Source organism: Schistocerca cancellata, chromosome 5 (genome assembly GCF_023864275.1).
Source record: "Schistocerca cancellata isolate TAMUIC-IGC-003103 chromosome 5, iqSchCanc2.1, whole genome shotgun sequence".
NCBI classification, from domain to species: Eukaryota; Metazoa; Arthropoda; class Insecta; order Orthoptera; family Acrididae; genus Schistocerca; species Schistocerca cancellata.
This window is the reverse complement of record NC_064630.1, coordinates 689,327,306-689,344,338: the sequence shown is the minus strand read 5'-3', so window position 1 is coordinate 689,344,338 and position 17,033 is coordinate 689,327,306. Positions and strand designations below refer to the sequence as shown.

The 17,033-nt window shown below is 43.7% G+C and overlaps 1 protein-coding gene across 3 annotated transcripts in view; it reads left to right on the top strand.

The window, feature by feature from the left end:
- The window catches only part of LOC126189027 (uncharacterized), a 212,922-nt gene extending 196,171 nt beyond the window's left edge, over positions 1 to 16,751 (top strand). For all 3 annotated transcript variants that reach the window (XM_049930859.1, XM_049930858.1, XM_049930857.1), the window contains exons 23-24: positions 12,545 to 12,684; positions 15,231 to 16,751. In XM_049930859.1, the coding sequence (XP_049786816.1) occupies positions 12,545 to 12,666 (122 nt within the window). In that variant the 3' untranslated portion in view covers positions 12,667 to 12,684; positions 15,231 to 16,751. The remainder of the gene's footprint in view (positions 1 to 12,544; positions 12,685 to 15,230) is intronic.
- The last annotated feature ends 282 nt before the right edge of the window (positions 16,752 to 17,033 follow it).

Sequence of the window (17,033 nt, the reverse complement as noted above, 5' to 3'; positions counted from 1 at the left end):
TGTTGTCTCACCCTAGTTTCGTAGTTTGCAGACAGGATTTAAATGAGATAGCAGCAAACACGAAAGAATACATGGCAAAATGTTTATATTCGTATTATTCTTATGGCGAAGAGAATACTGTATGTGATTCACAATTCATGAAAGTTCCTATTAGCAACCATCTCTTCTCACAGGTTGAAAAAATTCAGAACCTAGAGTTGGCCATATTGACAAACATCCGAAACAGTCTTGCCAGTCCGATTTTCGTAGTACATTGAAATGCTGCTACATTCGAAAATGAACAATACGGAATTTGTATTTACTTCGTTGGATAATGTATAAAATGCAGTGGTCGAAACTTGGCGGAGAAGAAGGCTCATCTTCCACCTTTCTCTTTTACTGACGCAGAGGTTTTGGCGCCAGTATTTATCTTTGTGTCTGAAAAGCATGCCTGTGCAGCGCTACATATATTCGATGGCAGAAGTTAGTTGTGGCGCCACCTACCAACATTTTTCAGAACTTCCGCTTACTTTGCACTCGATTCTAAGCCGCAGGCGGTTTTTTGGATTACAAAAACCGGAAAAAAGTGCGGCTTAGATTCGAGTAAATACGGTAATAAGACTTGTTACAAGTTGATAATATTTGCACTGACTGTAAAGAGGAAGTGGAAGGGGTAATGGTAAGGGAAACACACTGTGAATCTGCACACTACCAGTTCCAGCGTGTGTGCAAGTGAACGTGAGTACGTGACATCCTCATGGCTGTGGACAATGTTCACTCAGCGGTTTCACTTCGAGAGGTACATGAGTCATCTACTGCCCTTACCCCAGGGGGCTCAAGGTGGTTCTTACCTCCTCTGACTGTCCTTGATTGTCCTTTTCTTGTAGACACTACTTAGACTTGTTGCACGATTTTGGTCTCACTTTCCAGTTTCACTCCCTGTGCTATCTCCATGTTCCATTAATGATTATCTAGTCCCTATTGTTGAGTTTGACCTGCCATCTTTTCCAAATTTTATAGAAGTATGTGTCTTGCAGAGAAGGTCTTCCACTGTGGTTTACGCTCTGCCTCTGTGCACTTCCACCCTGGCACCCTTCCTACATGTTGTTGTAGTACACCCAACTTAGTAGCCATCCCATTGTGTGGGGGGGGGGGGGGGGAGGGGGGGCAGGGTCGGGGTCGTTACGTACCTGCTTAGTGGTAACACTTTGACCATGCAGGGATTGCACTGTTGGTGCCTGCACTGCACATTCCCTATGTGTGCCATGGAGAATGAGCCCATCATGACTGGGCCAAGGGGACTCCCAGCAATAGATTACAGGCAAGGTAGCTGTTGCTGAGGCTAGGTGGCGCGCGTGGGGAGAGCCCCCATTTGGAGTGGGTGGCACCATGGCTGATAGTTCACACATGAAGCGACTTAAACTTTCTCCCACAGGTGACCACATTGTCACAGCAGTATCTTCGAATGGGAAAGCCCTGTATGGTACAACAAAATACGATCCCAACGCGTTCCCTGGCCATGGTGTGGGAGGGGTATAGGACCAGACTACAAGTAGAAAGAGACCTCCCCCCAGTACCTGGTCCAGGACTGACAGGGACACCTTTTTGGCCACAAAGCCGTTATTTTCTGTTGAACATATTGAAGTCAAAACCAAGGAAGCTGCAGTAATCCCTAAAATGAAGATCAGATTAAAACATCACCTGTCCAGTCACAGAAGCTGCTCTCTTGTGAAAAGTTCGGTGACATTCTCTTGACTGCCACTCCCCACAAGAGTTAGGGCAATGGGATGTGCACTTCATCCGTCGTGTCCATAGGCTACACCTTACAACTTTCCAATCCGAGCTATTCATTCTTGGTCGTCCACTCTTATTATTCCCTCGTGGCTTTTGTACATCACTCCCTACAGTATACCCCTATTTTTTTCTCAGAATTTCAAACATCTTGCACCATTTTACATTGTTAAACACTTCTTCCTATGAACGTGCCGTGATTTTTCTTTAGTCGCACTTTCATTAACTACAACATTAGAATTGCCTCTCTGGTGCCTTTATCTTTTCTAAAGCCAAACTGATTGTCATCTAGCACATAGTCAATTTTCTTTTCCATTCTTCTGTATATTACTCTTGTCAGCAACATGGATGCGTGAGCTGTTAAGCTGATTGTGTGATAATTCTTGCACTTCTTATCTCTTGCAGTTTTCAGAATTGTGTGGATGATATTTTTCCGAAAGTCAGATGGTATGTTGGCAGACTCGTACATTCTACACATGAATGTGAATAGTTGTTTTGTTGCCACTTTCCCCAATGATTTTAGAAATTCTGATGGAGTGTCATCTATCCCTTCTACCGTATTTGGTCTCCTCCAAAGCTGTCTTTAATTCTGATTCTAATACTCTATGCCCTATCTCTTCTGAATCAACTCCTGTGTCTTGTTCTATCACATCAGATAAATTTTCCCCTTCATAGAGGCCTTCAATGTACTCTTTCTACCTATCTGCTCTCTCCTCTGCATTTAACAATTAAGTTTCTTGTACTCTTAATGTCACTGAAGATTGTTTTGACTTTCCTGTATGGTGAGTCAGTCCTTCCGACAATCATTTTTGGATTTCTTCACATTTTCATGCAGCCATTTTGTCTTAGCTTCCCTGCACTTCCTGTTTACTTCATTTCTGTGATTTGTGTCTCTGTAATTCTGAATTTCCCTGAACATTTTTGTACTACCTTCTTTCATTGATCAGCTGAAGTATTTCCTGTTACCCATGTTTCTTTGCAGTTACCTTTTTTGTACCTATGTTTTTTCTTCCCAAGTTCTGTGGTGGCCATTTTTAGACATGTCCATTCATCAACTGTACTGAGCTATTCCTTATTGCTGTATATAGCCTTAGAGAACTTCCAGCAGATCTCGTCATTCCTTAGTACTTCTGTATCCCATTTTTTTGCATATTGATTTCTTGCAGCCTAATCTCTTAAACTTCAGCCTAATCTTCATTACTACTACATTTTGTTCTGAGTCTTTATTGCCTCTGGGTACGTTTGACAATCCGGTGTCTGATTTTGGAATCTCTGTCTAGCCATGATGTAATCTTTGAAATATTCCTGTATTAACCAGCCTTTTCCAAGTATACTTCTTCCTTTTGTGTTCTTGAACAGAGTATTCAGTGTCATTAGTTGAAATTTATTACAGTACTCAATTAGTCTTTCTCCTCTCTCATTCCTTGTTCAAGTCCATATTCTCCTGTAACCTTTTCTTCTACTCCTCCCCCTACAACTGCATTTCAGTCCCCCATGACTATTAGATTTTCATCTCCCTTCATGTGCTGTATTATCCATTTAATACCGTCGTATACTTTCTCTACCTCTACCTCTTCCTCTTCCTCTTCAGCTTGTGATGTTGGCATGTATATCTGAACTATCATTTTCGGTGTTGGTTTGCTGTCGATTCTGATCAGAACAATCCTATCACTGAGCTGTTCACTTTGACACACTCCATGTCCTGCCATTCTATTCATAATGACTCTTACTGCCATTACACCATTTTCTGCTGCTGTTGATATTACCCTGTACTCATCTGACCAGAAATCCTTGTGTTCTTCCCATTTCATTTCACTGACCCTTACTCCTTTCGTTGACTATTCAGTCTTTTTCCTCCCTCTTGCAGTCCCCTCCTGGAGATCGGAATGGGAGGCTATTCTGGAATCTTTCACCGATGGAGAGATGATCATGACACTTCTTCAGTTACAGGCCACATGTCCTGTGGATACATGTTGTGTGTCTTTAATGCAGTGATTTCCATTGCCTTCTGCATCATCATGCTGTTGACTATTGCTGATTCTTTCGCCTTTCGCCTTCAGGCAGTTTCCCACCAAATGACAAGAGACTGTCCTGAACCTCCGCCCACTCCTCCACTCTCCTTGACAAGGCTGTTGGCAGAATGAGGGTGACTTGTTATGCTAGAAGCCTTCAGCCCCCGATGCTGATTATTAATCAGCCCCCGCCTCTTACCCTCCCCCCGCCTGCCTCGCCCCCGCCTCTTACCCTCCCCCCACCCCCCACCTCGTCCCCTCCTCTTACCCTCCCCTGCCCCCCACCTCGTCCCCTCCTCTTACCCTCCCCTGCCCCCCACCTCGCCCCCACCTTGCCCCCACCTGTTCCCTTCTCTTTCTCCCCCTCTGGGACTATGTTCAGTGCCTACGTCCAGAGACGGATGCTTGTCTCTGTAAAACGGTCCTCCCTATTCTCTTTCTCTGCTGGCAAGACTCTGTCCTTCCTTTGTCCTTCTCTTTTCCTTACTTCTTCTCTTCACTCTCTTCTCTGCTGTGGTGTTGGAGACCTCTCTTCTTTCCTTCCCTTTTCTTTGTTCCTCCCTTTCTCTTTTTTCCTCCGTGTGGATATCTGATGGCTGACCCACGCATTCCCTCGCGTAGCCGGTGGCGGGGTAATGTGTAATTCCCCGCCCCGGGTAGACAGGTAGGAAACGTACGTACCACCTGGTAACGGCCAGGCCCAGGGAGTAATTATTACCTGAGCTGCTACCTTCCGAAAGTGCCGATTGGTCCCTCCGTCCATTTCCTGGGAGGTGACCTGAGGTGTGAACAATCACCTAAGGCGGGAGTGCCCTGAGAGAGGGCCACCACAAGGAAGGAGTGCGCCATCGGAGATGCCGGTAATAATGGGGGATACTTCCGCAATGGTTTCCTCATAATCTACTATGTCTGCTTACAAGCGTAAGTTCAATGAGTCTCAGCCACGGACAGTTCTTCCATCGTGCCACAGTTCCTTGTTGTTTCTCAGTCGGATGAAGGTCAAGACTTCTCCACAGGCAACCCTTTCATTATTCAGAAAGGTGTCGACGCAATTGCAGGTTCTGTAGGGTCTTGTTCCCAATTACGAAATGGCACCTTGTTGTTGGAAACAGTCTGTGCCCTCTAAGGCACAAAAATTGCTGCGTACTTCACTGCTACCCACCTTCCCTGTCTGGGTGGAAGCGCACCACACTTTAAATTCATCACGTGGGGGTGGTTTATACATGCTCCCTCGACAGATTGGCCGATGAGGAAATTCAAAACTAGCTGTCTGACCAGGGCGTAACGGCTGTTCATCGAGTCTTGAAAAGGGATGACAAGGACTTGGATCCAACCCGTACTATCTTCTTGACATTTGACAGAGTTCAACATCCATCGAACATAGAAGTGGGCTGTGAGAATTTCCATTCATCCTTACATCCCAAACCCTAAGCGTTGCTATCAGTGTCAGCGGTTCAATCATACCAGCCAGTCATGTTCCAATCTGGCCCAATGCATTGTGTGTGGCAAGGATGCCCATGAGGGTGCTTGTCCACCTCCATCCCCTTGTTGCATCAACTGTATGGGTGACCACGCTGCTTCCTCTAGAGATTGCCCCATTTTCAAAGACAAACGGCTCATTCAGGGAATCAGAGTGAAGGTAAAGGTGTCGACCTTTGCTGCTAGAAAGTTATTCGCCAGCCGAAAGCCCACTGTGCCTCATGCAGGTAAATACAGCAATGTCCTTGCCTCTCCTCGGCCTACAAAGGAGGCAGCAATGCAGACTGTGATCTCACTTTTAGTGCCACGGTAGTCAGATGGGCCAGTGCAAAGATCGCCCGTTCAACCTCCCCACTATCACCCTCTCACATGTTCACCCTTCATCGGGTTCTACTAAATCATGAGCCTCAAAATCAGACACCCGGCATTCCAAAAAAAAGAGCCTACTCGTGAAGATTTTTTTATGTACCCCGTCTTCAGAACCATCGGTTCCTCCTTCATCTCACCATCCTGTTTCCAAGAAGGCTAATAAGAAATGCAGTTCCTCTCCTTCTCCGCCACGGTGTGTCTCATCTACAGCACCACCTGGCAGTAACCGCCCTCGGCCGTCTTCTGTATCGCCGAGACACACTGCTGCCAGCCGATCAACCGGCAGATCGCTGGTGACAGGAGCTGCTCTTGAACAACCTATGGATCAGGATCGTCTGCCTTCGGCTGCCTGCCGTTCCACACTGTCAGTCGCAAGCTCTTAGCAGTCGTTGAGTTGAGGGCAACCTTGGTCACATTCTTCCCTTTTCTGTCCACCCTATGTCCATTATCCATTGGAATATCCGTGGCATTCGAGTCAATTGGGATGAATTCTTGATCCTCTTAGGATCCTACTTGCCGGTCATCTTCTGTCCTCAGGAAACAAAGCTGCGTCCCCACGATCGCTTTCTTTTCCCTCATTTTCAGTCAGTCCCATTTTATCTCCCGTCTGTTGATGGCACTCCAGCACATGTAGTACTCATGTCCATTATCACCCAGTTCACTTAAACAGTTCCTTCCAAGCTGTTGCATCCATCTTTCCCTTTGTGGATACACCTTCTCTCTTCGTACAGTATACATTCCATCGTCCACACCAATGGCAAGAGCTTCATCTTCTTGGTCAGTTTCCACCCCCCTATTTGCTGGATGGGGACTTCAATGACCACCACCCACTTTGGGGACCTCAGCGTCCTTGTCCGTGCGGCTCACCATAGATAGAAGTCTTCCACCTAGCGGATCTTGTTTACCTCAACACTGGGGACCCTACATTTTTGTCTACCTCCACGACAAATTTCTCTCATTTATACCTTTCCGTTCGGCTCTGTTCCACTAGCTCGGTGCTTTGAATGGTTCGCTCTTGCTGATACACACTCGAATGACCACTTTCCATGTGTCCTTAGGTTGCAGCCACAACTGCCATATATGGTCCCGAGATGCTGGAAGTTTGCCCAAGCCAATTGGACACTTTTTTCATCTCTAGTGACATTCAATGACTGTCAGTTTCCTAGCGTCAACGATGAGGTCACTTATATTACAGAAATTATTATTACAGCTGCAGAACATTCAATACCTCGCACCTTCGATCTGCCCCAGCACCCCCCAGTTCCTTGGTGGAACGAGGCATACCTTGATGCAACACGTGAGCGGCAACGTGCTCCTCGCGTTTTCCGCCACCATCCTACTTTGGCCAACTGTATCCGCTATAAGCAGTTCCGTGCGCAATGCCGTCGCATGTGAAATAGCAAGAAGGCAAACTGGAACTTCTTTACTAGCTCATTTGACACCTCTCCTCGAAAGTTTGGAGTCGGATTTGACGGTTATCTGGCGCGCCTAGTTTTTCCCCGGTCTCTGGGCTCACTATCGCGCATAATACCTTAGTGGACCCCGTCGCAATTTCTAACACATTGGGTCAACACTTTGCTGAGATTTCGAGCTCTCCTCTCAAAATGGCGGAAGCTATAATACTGTTTTCTCCGTGTGGGATCTCCAACACGCACTCTCTTCTTCTTGCTCTTCCGCCCCAGATCCGGATGGTAACCACATCCAAATGTTGCTGCATTTATCATACCATAGTCTTCGCTATCTCCTTCACCATTATAATCGAATTTGGACTGACAGTACTTTTCCCAGAAGATGGCGGGACGCTATCGTCATTCCTGTTCCGAAACCTGGAAAGGACAAACATCTCCCCTCTAGCTATCGCCCCATTTCTCTAACGAGTAGTGTGTGTAAGGTTTTGGAGCGTATGGTGAATTGCCATTTAGCCTGGTGGCTGGAGTCCCGAATTCTTTTAACACCTGCCCAATGTGGTTTCCGAAAGCATCGTTCTGCCGTTGACCATCTTGTTGCTCTCTCCACTTATATCATGAACAATTTCTCAGGAAATGCCAAACAGTACCAATACTGTTTGATCTGGAGAGGGCATAGGGGGCATACAATACCTGTTGGAGGACAGGCATCCTCCACACACTGTTCTCTTGGGGCTTTTGACGTCGGCTACCCCCTTTTCTTTTTCTTCATGAATTTATGGCAGAGCGCACATTTAAAGTGCGGGTTAACATTACTTTCTCCCGTACATTCTCCCAAGAAAACAGGATACCCCAGGGCTCCGTGCTAAGTGTTGTACTGTTTGCCATTACTATAAATCCAATTATGGATTGTCTCCTGCCTGATGTCTCGGGCTCCCTCTTTTTGACGATTTTGTGATCTTCTACAGACCAGCCTTCTGGAACGACGTCTTCAAGGATGTCTCGATCACCTCCACTCTTGGAGCATTGAAACCAGCTTCCGCTTTTCTCCCAGTAAGACTGTTTGTGTCAATTTGTGGTGTTGTACGGAGTTTCTTCAGTCTTCCTTACATCTAGGCCCTGTCAACCTTCCGTTCACTGACGTTGCTAAGTTCTTGGGTACTATGTTTGACAGAAAACTGTGCTGGTCCTCCCATGTTTCCTATCTTTCGGCTCGGTGTCTGCGATCCCTCAACACCCTCCATGTCCTGAATGGTACCTCCTGGGGAGCAGACCGAGTGGTCTTTCTCCGCCTCTATTGCACCTTAGTGCGCTCGAAATTGGACTATGGAAGCATAGTTTACTCCTCTGCTCTGCCGTCTATTCTTAAGCGTCTCGACTCTATCCACCACCGTGGATTACGTTTAGCGTTTGGAGCTTTTTGCACCAGCCCTGTGGAAAGCCTTTATGCTGAGACTGCTGAACCTCCGCTGTCCAATCGGCGAACTGTCCTTCTGAGTCGTTACGCTAACCATCTGTCTTCTATGCCTGCTAATCCTGCCCATGACATTTTTTTCAACGCCTCCTTGGATTTAGGGTATGCAGGCTACCCTTCCTCTCTACTACCACCGGGAGTCCGTTTCCGTCAACTGCTGTGTTCTCTTTCCTTCCACTTTCCTAAATTTTTGTTGACAACTTGGGGTACAGCACTGCCTTGGCTCCGGCCCCGGACCTGCTTGCTCCATTACCTTTGTCAGTTTCCCAAGGATGGTACCCCCTTCTCTTGTTTATCGTTGGGCATTTGCTGCTCTATGCGCACAAATGAAGGATGCCACATTTATTTACACTGATGGCTCAAAAGATCGTTTGGTGTTGGGAGTGCCTATATTGTTGGCGACACCCCCAAACGATTTCGTTTCTCGACCAGTGTTCGGTTTTTACTGTGGAGCTTTACGCTGTTTTCCAGGCTGTCCAATACATCCGTCGCCATCAGCAGATACAGTATATTATATGCTCCTATTAGCTCAGCTCTCTCCTCAGTCTCCAAGCTCTCTACCCTGTCCACCCTCTGGTCCACCGGATTCAGGACTGCCTCCACTTGCTCCACTTGGGGGGGCATCTCTGTGGCATTCCTCTGGATCCCAAGGACATGTTGGTATCTGTGGAAATGAGGCAGCTGATATAGCGGCCAAGGCTGCAGTCCCTCTTCTTCAGCCTGCTGTTCGAATTGGTTCCCTTCGCCGATCTATGAAGTGTATTACGTCGTCGTGTTGCTCTTTTATGTCACTCACATTGGTCGTCACTTCCCAATAAACGTGACGTGAAAGCTCTTCCCTGTGCTTGGACCTCTTCCTCCCGAACTCATCGTGGGGAGGAGGTAATTTTAACTAGACTCTGGATAGGGCACTGTCTTTTTAGCCATCGTCATCTTTTAAGTGGCGATCCTCCCCCGCTTTGTCGCCACAGTTCTCAACTGTGGACGGTGAGACACCTTTTACTTGAGTGTCCCTGTTTTACTCCGTTATGCGCCCGTCTACAGCTGTCGCCTGATATATCTTCCATTTTAGCAGATGACATGCGCTCAGCTGATTGCGTTCTCAAGTTTATTAGTGTCAGTGAAATGACATCAGTTATTTGAAGCTCATTTTGGGGACAAACAACCCCCCTTCTATAGTGTTTTTTTAAGCATTCCTTCTGTTTTTAGTTTCCCCACTTTTTTTGAGTTTTACTACCATTGCTGCTGGTTTCCAGTTTGGTTTTTTTACCTTTTCCTAAGTCACAGACCAGGCGCTAATGACCATAGCAGGCTCTCTAGAGATGGGCAATTATCACTCAATCTGCCTTACTGGTGTTTTCTGTAAGTCGCTCGAACTTGTGGTGAGTAAACAGCTGTGTTGACTCCTTCAGTCTCAGGGCCTTTTGGCTGCATCTCAGGGCGGTTTTTGCAAAGACTGAGCCACTGCTGATAATTTGGTTCCCCTGGAATCAACTATCCGGACGGCCTTTGCATGCTGTCAGCATTTCATTGCAGTCTTTTTCGACCAACAGAAGGCTTATGACACATGGTGTCACCACATCCTTGCTACATTAAATGACTGTGTTTGTGGTGGTCCACTCCCAGTTTGGTCCACTCCCAGTTTGGTCCACTCCCGGTTTTTTTCCAGGTTCAAGTGGGTGCTTCACTCAGTACACCCCCCCCCCCCCCTCCCCTCCATATCCAAGAGAATGGGATCCTGCAGGGCTCTGTGCGGAGCTTCTCCACCACTCTTGTGATGATAGATGGTCTAGCGGTGGCTGTGGGGTCTTTGGTATTGCCCTCTTTATATGCAGGTGACTTTTAATCTTATTGCTGCTGCTCTAGTGTGGGTGCTGCTGAGTTGTTTACAGAGTGCGATACGAAAGGTGCAGTCATGGGCTGTTACTAATGGCTTTCGATTTTTCGGCTGCCAAGACTCGTGTCATGCACTTCTGTCACAGTCTTACTGCCCACCTACACCCAGAGCTTTATCTAGATGATAAATTACTTCTTGTAGTTGAGACGTACCATTTTTTGGGAATGGTCTTTGATTCCTAGCTGATGTGGTTTCCCCACATTCACCAACTTGAGTGAAAGTGCTGGTGACACCTCAGTACACTTTGCCGTCTCGGTAACATTAGGTGGTGGTCAAATTGGTGTACCTTCCTGTGTCCCTACAGAGCCCTGATTCTGTCACGTCTTGATTCTTGATTATGGGAGTCTTGCAAATGGTTCAGCGTCATCCTCAGCATTGCAGATATGGGAACCCATTCTTCATTGTGGGCCTCGACTTGTGACAGGAGCCTTCTGAACTAGCCATGTGAACAGCCTACTAGTTGAGGCTGGAGTCCCTCCATTACCTATTGTGCGCCGACAACAGCTGATGAATTACTCTATATGTGTTCATAGTTTCCTTGAACATCCCAACTACTGTGTCCTTTCCCTGAAAAGGATCTGTATCTCCCACAACAGTGATCTGGAACTGGCTTTACAATTGCAACATGTGTGCAGCGTCTCTGTTCGGACTGCAGCTTCTTCCACTATCGCCTCTGGTGAAGGAGATTTCGCCTCTGCCCCTTTGGCTTGTGCCCACACCTCGGATTAGTCTCAATGTATCCTTTGGTCCAAAAGATTCCGCTGACCCCACAATTTTTCGCCACATGTTGTTGGCTGTCCTGTGAGACATATCTGGGTGCAGAAATGGTATTCACTGATGACTCAACAGTTGACAGGTGAACAGGTTTTGCATACACACATACACCGTGTATTGAACTCCCTTCTCTGCCAAGCGGCTGAATTGATGGCCATTAAACTAGCCATTAGCCATTTTCATTCTTACGCTGGCAAGAGTATCCTAATTTCTAGTGACTCGCTTAGCAGCCTTTGTGCTATAGACCAGTGCTACTCTCGTCACCCACTGGTTATATCTATTGAGGAGTTTTTCTGTGACCTCCATAAAGTTGGACGGCCAATTCTTTTCATTTGTATCCCCACTCATATTGGGATTTTGGGAAATAAATGACCTGACCGGTTGGCCAAGCTGGTCACCAGGATGCCAATTGTGGGAATCTGAAACTGGACCTGAACTTGGAGTGGTCTGCCCTGATCCACCCCCCACCCTAACAAACAAACTGCAAACAATTAAGGAGACCACGAACATGTGGCAGTCTTCCCTGCATGTTACTTGGCTGACTCCTGGCCACATTCTCCAAAAAAGGATCCCTCTCTCTGTCAATGCAGAGCCTGCCTGATGGTGGCCCACTTACTCATAGATTTCCCTAATTTTTCACTGTGAAGTGACATCTTAATCTTCCCGACACACTACCTCTGGTGCTAGCAGACACACCAACGCAGCAGGTAGTTTTTAATCATCCTTGTAAGTAGGGCTTTTTTGCCTCATTGACCACCCAATAGGTTGGTGACACCCTCCCTCCTGGTCCTTTAGCGATCTATGCTTGGTGGTCCAGCCTGGCCCCCACTCTTCCCACCTTTATATTTCCTTTGACTTGTGTGTACTGTCTTTGTTCTGAGCTTTCAAGGATTTACCTTTCGCCTCTTCCCTTTGACAATTACTCCTGATTTGCCACTTAATGGATGAGCATGCAATTTAATCCCTTTCACTCCAAACCAGCTATCTACAACAACTTGTGCCAGACTATGCGAAATGTTCTTGCACTCTATCTTGCACACTGCACACTCAAGCTGACAACTTGAATGAGCCACACGCCTGAAGGGCTTTAGCAGATACCATTGTATAGCTTTCGATTCAAAAGGGAGTCAGATGTGTGAATTTTGAATTGATGATATCAATTGCTTTCAGAATTGTCAAATGCTTCCTAGACTATGATGCAGAGTTGGGCTGTTTGTGGTTTGATGACTAAAGCTGATGATATAATTTCATTATCTATAAGTATATCATTAGTAATAGGTCTGCTCATGACTTTTGCTGATTTAATATTTGTATCTGTATTTAAGGGTAGCAACAGAATTACTCACACTAAATTTCCTTGCAGATTTTTCAAAGAATGGTGCCAAAACAGAACTTAAGTTACAAGAACTTATGAATAAGGTGAAAAAGGTGAAAATTCTGAGCATGGCAAAGCAAGGACATTGTGAAGTTCAAATAATTCAGTAAATTTGACGACTTATTGCGGTGAGTATTCTTGAGAGTTAGCTGTGTGTACACTGTATCTGTCCACTAGTTATTCATCATATCTTGTATTGTAAATAACATGTGCAAAACAAAGGTGGTGGTCAATTTGTAATCAGAGTATTTGATTCCATACTTTCGTTAAGTAGTGAGCTTTAATGTTCTTTTTTTCTGGTTTTCATTGGTTTCACTAAATCAGTTATGGCAACTGGAATAGTACCTTTGAAAAAAAAAAAATGTTTAATTTTCTTCTCCATCTTTGCACAATACGAGTTTCTGATCTACTTCTGATGAACTAGTAAACATGGTGCTGCTCTAATTAGTACAAGTAGAGCAAATAATTTATGAAGAAACCTAACAACTGGTCAAATAGTAGAGGCATTGAGGTATTAACAGCTACATAGTCAGCACTGAAAATTTTGCTACCTTTTGAACATACCGTTTTCAAGCTAAAGCTGGAATGAGCAGTCTCCCCTTCCACTCGCGCACGCACAATTAATTACAATGTACATGTGTGTGGGGAGGGGGAGCTAGCAAAGTTTTCAGTCTTATATGTCTCTTGATGACTCCACACCCTTATCATTTGGCGAGTTGTTATCTGTACTCATAAATTGTTTACATTCTGTCAGAACTTTCCGCACCGTATTTAAAAGTAAAGTTGTCATTAACATGAAATAGTTTGAACACCACAGTGCTTTACTAGGAATGGTCTTATTATAGGTGATTTGCTGTTGCCTTTCTTTGAACTTTTGAACTAATCTAACCAGCTGCTTAGATATTACTTCCTTCTTAGTATGCATGGGATTACCTTCTGTGATGACAGGTGTGCAGTCACTTAAGTGACTTTTTCATTAATGGAATAGGAAGAACATTGTTAGACCTATCTGTAAGTTGTGCATAAGTTGCCTAGTATCTCTAGATTATTAACAATGTAATAGAAATAAAAGCAACCTGAGATAGGGCCTGGATCTGTCAGATCATCACACTTCTGGTGTCTAAAATGTCACTGTACTTAGATTTAAATAACTCCGTGACGTTTCAGTTGGTGGACTGGTAAATACCAGCTGCCAGCCAACCCCAAATCTTTTTATAGTGCTCACTGTGTAGCCTATTTCGTAGGTAGGTAGGTAGGTCGGTCGGTCGGTCTTGTTGAGTTAGGATGGCTGCATTTCATTTGGAACAATAAAAACCAGTGAGAAACTAACTCAGAAGTATTTCATTGATAGATGAATTTTAATCATCATGATCAATTATTGGTAACAATGAAAATGATTTTACCAAATGTTTACTATCTCCATTTACAGTTAACTTAATCTTCACTTTTTTTGGCAGTGCTTTTATGTGCTCGTGGAATACTCAGAATTTATTATATGATTCTGTCTTTCATTCTGGTTTTTGTTCTACACTTAGGGAATAGTAAATCAGTTCTGTATTATAATTAATAATGTAAATAACAACTCTATTTCTTTCTTCTTCCTATTCCTCACATGAAAACCTTAAAGCCTGGGATGCAGGCAGTAAGGTGGATGCAATATTAATTGACTGACAGACAGCATTTGACTCTGTACCAATCCAACGATTCTTAACAAAAGTAGTATTATATGAAGTATCAAAGTAAGTTCGTGACCTGAAAATTTCTTGGTAGGGAAGACACAGCGTGTTTGCTTGCATGGTGAGCCATTGACAGAATTGTATCAGGATTTACTTTGTTCATGTTGTATTTTAATGACCTACCAGACAACATCGATAATAATCTTAGACTTCTTGAAGATTCTGCAGTTATCTATAAAGAAGTAACACCTGTAAAAAGCTGCACAAATATGCAAACAGATATTGATGAGAGTTCAAAGTGTTGCAACAATTAATTTGTTTTATCATTCAGAAATATTAAATAGTGCATTTCACATAATGCAGAAAAGAACTATCCTGTGACTGTATCATCAGTTGTGCACAGTTGGATTCTGTGGACTCTTGGAAATACCCGGTTTTAACAGTTCCTAGGAAATGGCATGAAATGATCACATAGGCTCAATTGTAGGGAAAGCGTGTGGTAGACTTAATTTCATTGTTCGGGTATCATCTAGGAACGTTACTTAAGTGTATGGGACACATTCTATTTAGTATTAACAGGAGATATTGAACACATACAAAGAATGGTGGTACAAATGGTTACAGTTTTGTTTGACTCGCGGGAGATATTTATAGTAATATTGAAGATACTGAATTGATAGCCGCTTGTGTATGGTCACTGATTGCCCCCACGAAATCCTGCTTACAAAGTTTCTTGAACCAGTATTTAGCGAAGGATCTAGAAATGTTCTTTACCCACCTATGTATTGCTCATATAGGTGCTGTAAAGACAAGATTAAACTAAATAGTACATGTGTGCCTTCACCCCCCCCCCCCCCCCCCACACACACACACACACACACACACACACACACACACAGTGGTTTAGAGAATATGTATGTAGCTATGTTAGACTGTTACCTACCTGTTATATTGTCTTTACTTGTTACATAATGTAAACTTCGTTTTTGTTTCAGCAGAGAGGTACACAGCATCACATCAATGAGTGTCTTATATTTTTACCCAAGAATTGTTGTATAGTATTTCTAATAAGTGTAATCATGTGATTTTTTTATGCTCTGATTTGCTGTGTGATCTGAGAAATGACACAAGACTGAAATATGTAAGAAGTTTATATATGTTCATTTTGTGTTGACATTTAATAATAGTGGTTATCACAATGCTCAGACTCAGAAAATAGATGTGTTTGCATTATTTTGCAATAAAAAGTAGACAATTTATTTCATTAAGACTTGATTGTGCCAGTTAATTAGTGCACAGGGAACGCTTTCATTTGCACTATAGCAGTCAACGTGCTAAGTCACACATGCGGAAAACTCTGAATGACAAACTGTTCAGTGAATTGATGCCTTACGAAGATGGTAAACTGAAGAGAAGAAAAGTTTGTAAGAAGGCTTTTAATAAATAGAATACTGGTTTTAGTAACTTACAATACTGTGTTAAATCATTCATTTGGAAACCTTATTAAGCAAGGACAGGAGAAAGAGAAAGTTAACAAGTAATAGGATTGTGAGGCTAAATAAAAATTGTTGATATGTAATGCCATTTTAATTGCATGTGCATTCTCATCAATTTATTCAAGGGCCCAGTGATGAGGTAGTCAGGGATCTAAGGTTGGTAAAACCATCATAAGTAATACAGATTGTTTAGTAATTCAGTCATATGGATGTACTCTAATCTGATGCTTCTCTATGGTGATTTATGACAAGTTCAGGCTGCTGTCATTAGCAATTTTCCTGTTGCCTGGTTTCTTGTATAGCACTTTGTGTTTGAATAACATGATGTCCTGTTTGTACAGACTTATTCTTTTTTTCTGTATGTTGTGTAACACCAGTGATCTTTGTGGTTTGGAGTTGATCTTTCTTCTTCCACTTACGTGAACTTTTAATTTGAAGGAGATGTGTGGTTGCTGTGTAGATGATAGTGGATTGGATAACCTCATTGTCTGCCTCCTCTCATTTTATCTGAAACATTTCGCTCTGTGAAGCACATAAATCTTGTAGTGGTTTGTGATCTGAACTGTGGTGACAGTCACAGGATTTGCTTTATCAGCCGTGTTTTCTCCTATGCACAATTTGTTCAATTGACAAAGGCCTTGTTAAATTGTGGTGGATAGAAGCAGCAGCCAGTGCTGTATAAAGAGGCTAAAGTGTTTCCGGATTGATGGCTGGCAAAATGTATGATGAAAGACAGTTAATAAAACCGACAATGCAGCTGATAGAAAGATAAGAAGAAGAAGAAGAAGAAGAAGAAGAAGAAGAAGAGCAGCAGTGTGAATTTTGGACTTACAGGTTCCTTATTAAGAAAAAAATTTCGTTGTCTGGTAAAGATAAATCATGATTCCGGCAGTAAGGAGCAGAGCTTCTCTTTTGATTCATGTTTCCAGAATTATATATTCTTGTACCATAGCATTTACTATGTAGGGGCACCACAAAAGTCGGACATTGTCTGTAGGGAGTTAATGAAAACATAAGACACATTTAAAGCTTCTAGATGTCTTTATGCATCTAATGACCATTAACTTCATTGACTTCACGGAATAGAGATGCCTCTGCAATTCTTATTTTGTGGTAACGTAATATAAAAAAAAGGCGTATTTGTGTTGAGAAAGTGTGGTTCCATGTCAGCATTCAGATGAAGTTTGATGTACAAGTCTTACTTAAGATAGAGCATCTTATCAGAATGTTGAAGAAAATTATTTATAAGAATATATGTACTGCCTTTATTAATGAACAAGGATGGCATAGACACAGGAGAAAATC